Here is a 5,002-nt window from a genome sequence, read left to right as displayed (position 1 = left end):
CACATTATGTAACTGAAAACGAGTAATATTTTCTCCAAGGCTTGACAAGCAAAACGCAATGGTGTAAGCTTTGTCCGGTGTTACATTTTGGCCATCGTCTGTGTCCGTATTTTACGTCATTTACTTCCGCCAAGCGGTCATTTTAGCCATGTATAAAATCATGCTTGAGTCGGGTTAACATCACTTGAAGAAAAGTCATCAAAAAGTAAGTGAACTAATGCAACAAATATATCGTTTAATTAATTGACTTTGGGATAAAAATACTGAGTTTTCTTTCCATATTCGTATTATTTTCTAAGTGATAAAAATAGTAAGATAATAACGAATTTTGATTATTGATCTCACTTTACAACAACTAAATGAATATAGTAGTTAAGCACCGATTTAAATTGTTCATTCAACATGCCACCAAGATTTTGATTAATATTGCAATAAAACACGACCATTTTTATTTATTGACAGAATCCATCACCATGAAGCTGATCATATGCGCCTCTGTTGCCCTCGCCGCCGTCGTCGGTCTGGTCTTCGCCGACGAATTCAACTTCGGCAATAATTTTGACGATGGCTATGGCGGCGGTTATGGATACGGGCTCGGATCCCTTAGCACTGGATCCCTTGGTGGCGGATACGGAGTCGGATCCCTGGGTGGCGGATACGGACATGGATCTTCATTCGGATCCGGATACGGACAGGCTGCCTACATCCCCGTGCCCGTTGGAAGGGGAGGCTCCGGAAGCTCCGGAAGCTCCGGACTGAGCGGTCTCTGTAAGTATCCATCAAATGTTCTTGGTAAAATTAGTACACTTATGAACATATCAGTTCATTATTTACTTCATTATAAATCCTACGTCAATCTATTAAACATTTAAGAAACTTGTTCGCAGATTCGCGCCTTTTTGAGAAATGTCATTACTATGTTTACGTACAAATCTGTAATGTTTTAAATAGTCTAAATAAATGAAAGTTGCAAGGAAAAAAGAGTTGAATACAAATATTGCCGACCCTGGGATTCGAACCAGGGACCTCATGAAGCAAGAGTTAGTGCGCCTCAGCTTCGCTACGCATACATAATTTGTTATCAGCGAATTATATAGCGTCATGTTAGAACTACGCGTTTTTCCCCCAAAGTATCGAGGGAAAAAGTTAAATTGTTTTTGATTCTATGGCTATTATTTTGAAAATCATTATTCTATCAAACTTTTTACAAATTTCTTTATAAGACGTGTTCCTTTTTCCAGTGCCCCTGCTCGGTCTCCTGTTCCTGCTCCCTCTGCTCTTCAACAGAAACACTGCCGGAACTTCCGACCAGATCCTCCTCATCAACTCTACCCTCACCGGTGGAAAATAAACAAGGTATGAGTATATACAGTAATACTGGATCTGTTTTCATGTTATTATCACATCTATTTATCACAAAGTTTTATAATAGTTAAACAGTTGGGTAAATGAATCAACATGTGGTGTTTATGTGTACTTTTTAAGTTTATTATTATTTATTTTCAGAATCACGTGTTATCTGCTTGTTGGAAGAATCGCCAAAATGCCGTCACATCGCTGCAAGCGTGTTATTTATTGTTGCTGTTTGTTGCTTTAATAATAAACGCAATAACATTACTATCTGCCTTTTTGTCTTTAACAAATCGTGTACATCACCACAAAAGTAGAATTCAATACTTATTTAGTCTTATTTAACACATTTATGCCTAGTGGACTCCCCCATCCTTCTAAAGTGGATCAATTTATTTCCAAAATTAGGGATGTCAAGTATATTTATTTCTATAATTAGAATAATTCTTACAGAAATTCCTTTAAGCAAACAGCGCAGACCCTGATGAGACGCCGCATTCTGCGGCGTCTCATCTGGGTCTGCGCTGTTTGCTAAGGCCTTTTTTCTAGACGCTAGGCATAAATGGGTTAAAAAAAGTAAAACGAGCTGTGACATTTGATCATGCTTTTTCGTCTGAATTGCTGAATTCTGCACTCACAAGAAATGGAATTTAATTCAAGTTAACGCCTTTGAAATAACTCTGCAAGCCTCATTCGAATCGCTATGTGCAAAAGCCTTCCGCAAGAAATTGCTTAAAATCGTACGAATATGTGCATATGTTAACGATGTCGTATTGAACTACAATAGATAACTAATAATAACTAGTAAGCATGCTGAACAACCAGTTAATAGTAGGAACTAACTAAATTGATCGATTAGTAGCAAGTAGAAACTTTGAATGACGAGTAACTTGTACGAATCAAGCATGTTGAACGCCTAGAAACTACTAACATACGTAACTAAGTTCGTTCAAATTCTAGTAACTAGTGGTAACCAAGCAAGTTAAACGATTAGTAACTAGTAGTAAAAAGGAATGTAGAACTAATTATTATAAGTAGTAGTAACGAAACACATTGAACCTCAAGCAACTAGTGGTAGGTACAATTTTGAACGACTAGTAAAAAGCAGTAACACGTCACACGTAAGGGTAAAGTAAAGAAATTAAGCACTGTGAACGCATAGACACTAGTAAAAAATAAGCAGGTTTGACGTTAAGTTACTAGTGGTAGCTAATACAAGTAGTAACCTACCATGTTGTACAACTAGTAACTGATAGTAACTAAACATTTTGAACGACTAGTAGTAGCCTACCATGTTGTACAACTAGTAACTGATAGTAACTAAACATTTTGAACGACTAGTAGTAACCTACCCTGTTGTACAACTAGTAACTGATAGTAACTAAACATTTTGAACGAATATTAGTAACTTACCATGTTGTACAACTAGTAACTGATAGTTACTAAACATTTTGAACGACTAGTAGTAGCCTACCATGCTGTACAACTAGTAACTGATAGTAACTAAACATTTTGAACGAATATAAGTAACTTACCATGTTGTACAACTAGTAACTGATAGTTACTAAACATTTTGAACGACTAGAAGTAGCTTACAATGTTGTACAACTAGTAACTAATAGTAACTAAACATTTTGAACGACTAGTAGTAGCCTACCATGTTGTACAACTAGTAACTGATAGTTACTAAACATTTTGAACGACTATTAGTAACCTACCATGTTGTACAACTAGTAACTGATAGTTACTAAACATTTTGAACGACTAGTAGTAACCTACCATGTTGAACGACTAGTAACTGATAATAACTAAACATTTTGAACGACTAGTAGACGCCTACCATGTTGTACAACTAGTAACTGATAGTAACTAAACATTTTGAACGACTAGTAGACGCCTACCATGTTGTACAACTAGTAACTGATAGTAACTAAACATTTTGAACGACTAGTAGACGCCTACCATGTTGTACAACTAATAACTGATAGTAACTAAACATTTTGAACGACTAGTTGTAGCCTACCATGTTGTACAACTAGTAACTGATAGCAACTAAACATTTTGAACGACTAGTAGACGCCTACCATGTTGTACAACTAGTAACTGATAGTAACTCAACATTTTGAACGACTAGTAGTAACCTATCATGTTGAAAGACTAGTAACTGATAGTTACTAAACATTTTGAATGACTAGTTATAACCTACCATGTTGAACGACTAGTAACTGATAGTAACTAACCATTTTGAACGACTAGAAGTAGCCTACCCTGATGTACAACTAGTAACTGATAGTAACTAAACATTTTGAACGACTAGTAGTAGCCTACCATGTTGTACAACTAGTAACTGATAGTAACTAATCATTTTGAACGACTAGTAGTAGCCTACCATGCTGTACAACTAGTAACTGATAGTAACTAAACATTTTGAACGACTAGTAGTAGCCAACCATGTTGCACAACTAGTAACTGATAGTAACTAAACATTTTGAACGACTAGTAGTAGCCTACCATGTTGTACAACTAGTAACTGATAGTAACTAAACATTTTGAACGACTAGTAGTAACCTACCCTGTTGTACAATTAGTAACTGATAGTAACTAAACATTTTGAACGACTAGTAGACGCCTACCATGTTGTACAACTAGTAACTGATAGTAACTCAACATTTTGAACGACTAGTAGTAACCTATCATGTTGAAAGACTAGTAACTGATAGTTACTAAACATTTTAAATGATAGTAGTAACCTACCATGTTGAACGACTAGTAACTGATAGTAACTAACCATTTTGAACGACTAGTAGACGCCTACCATGTTGTACAACTAGTAACTGATAGTAACTAAACATTTTGAACGACTAGTAGTAGCCTACCATGCTGTACAACTAGTAACTGATAGTAACTAAACATTTTGAACGACTATTGGTAACCTACCATGTTGTACAACTAGTAACTGATAGTAACTAAACATTTTGAACGACTAGTAGACGCCTACCATGTTGTACAACTAGTGACTGATATTAACTTAACATTTTGAACAACTAGAAGTAACCTATCATGTTGAAAGACTAGTAACTGATGGTAACTAAACATTTTGAAGGACTAGTAATAACCTACCATGTTGAACGACTAGAAGCTGATAACTACTAAACATTTTGAAGGACTAGTTATAACCTACCATGTTGAACGACTAGAAACTGATAGTTACAAAATATTTTGAAGGACTAGTAATAACCTACCATGTTGAACGACTAGAAACTGATAGTTGCTAAACATTTTGAAGGACTAGTAATAACCTACCATGTTGAACGACTAGTAACTGATAGTTACTAAATATTTTGAAGGACTAGTAATAACCTACCATGTTGAACGACTAGAAACTGATAGTTACTAAACATTTTGAAGGACTAGTTATAACCTACCATGTTGAACGACTAGAAACTGATAGTTACTAAATATTTTGAAGGACTAGTAATAACCTACCATGTTGAACGACTAGTAACTGATAGTTACTTAACATTTTGAAGGACTAGTAATAACCTACCATGTTGAACGACTAGAAACTGATAGTTACTAAACATTTTGAAGGACCCTACCATGTTGAACGACTAGAAACTGATAGTTACTAAACATTTTGAAGGACTAGTAA

The 5,002-nt window shown here is 35.5% G+C and overlaps 1 protein-coding gene across 1 annotated transcript; it reads left to right on the top strand.

Annotated features, from left to right (window-relative positions):
* Positions 1–1,617, top strand: LOC127880862 (keratin, type I cytoskeletal 10-like). The gene is made up of 4 exons (XM_052428318.1): positions 1–205; positions 463–768; positions 1,242–1,356; positions 1,507–1,617. The coding sequence occupies exons 2-3, from the start codon at positions 474–476 to the stop codon at positions 1,349–1,351; spliced, it is 405 nt and encodes a 134-aa protein (XP_052284278.1). The 5' UTR covers positions 1–205; positions 463–473; the 3' UTR covers positions 1,352–1,356; positions 1,507–1,617.
* The last annotated feature ends 3,385 nt before the right edge of the window (positions 1,618–5,002 follow it).

This window comes from Dreissena polymorpha, chromosome 5 (assembly GCF_020536995.1).
Source record: "Dreissena polymorpha isolate Duluth1 chromosome 5, UMN_Dpol_1.0, whole genome shotgun sequence".
In the NCBI taxonomy this organism is placed as follows: domain Eukaryota; kingdom Metazoa; phylum Mollusca; class Bivalvia; order Myida; family Dreissenidae; genus Dreissena; species Dreissena polymorpha.
The sequence above is the reverse complement of the archived record's forward strand: the minus strand, read 5'-3'. Positions and strand labels throughout refer to the sequence as shown.

Excerpts from the sequence above, each read along its gene's own strand:
- LOC127880862 (XM_052428318.1), top strand. The coding sequence starts at position 474 with ATGAAGCTGATCATATGCGCCTCTGTTGCCCTCGCCGCCGTCGTCGGT. Across the intron at positions 769-1,241 it reads CTCCGGACTGAGCGGTCTCT|TGCCCCTGCTCGGTCTCCTG; the intron begins GTAAGTATCCAT and ends TCCTTTTTCCAG.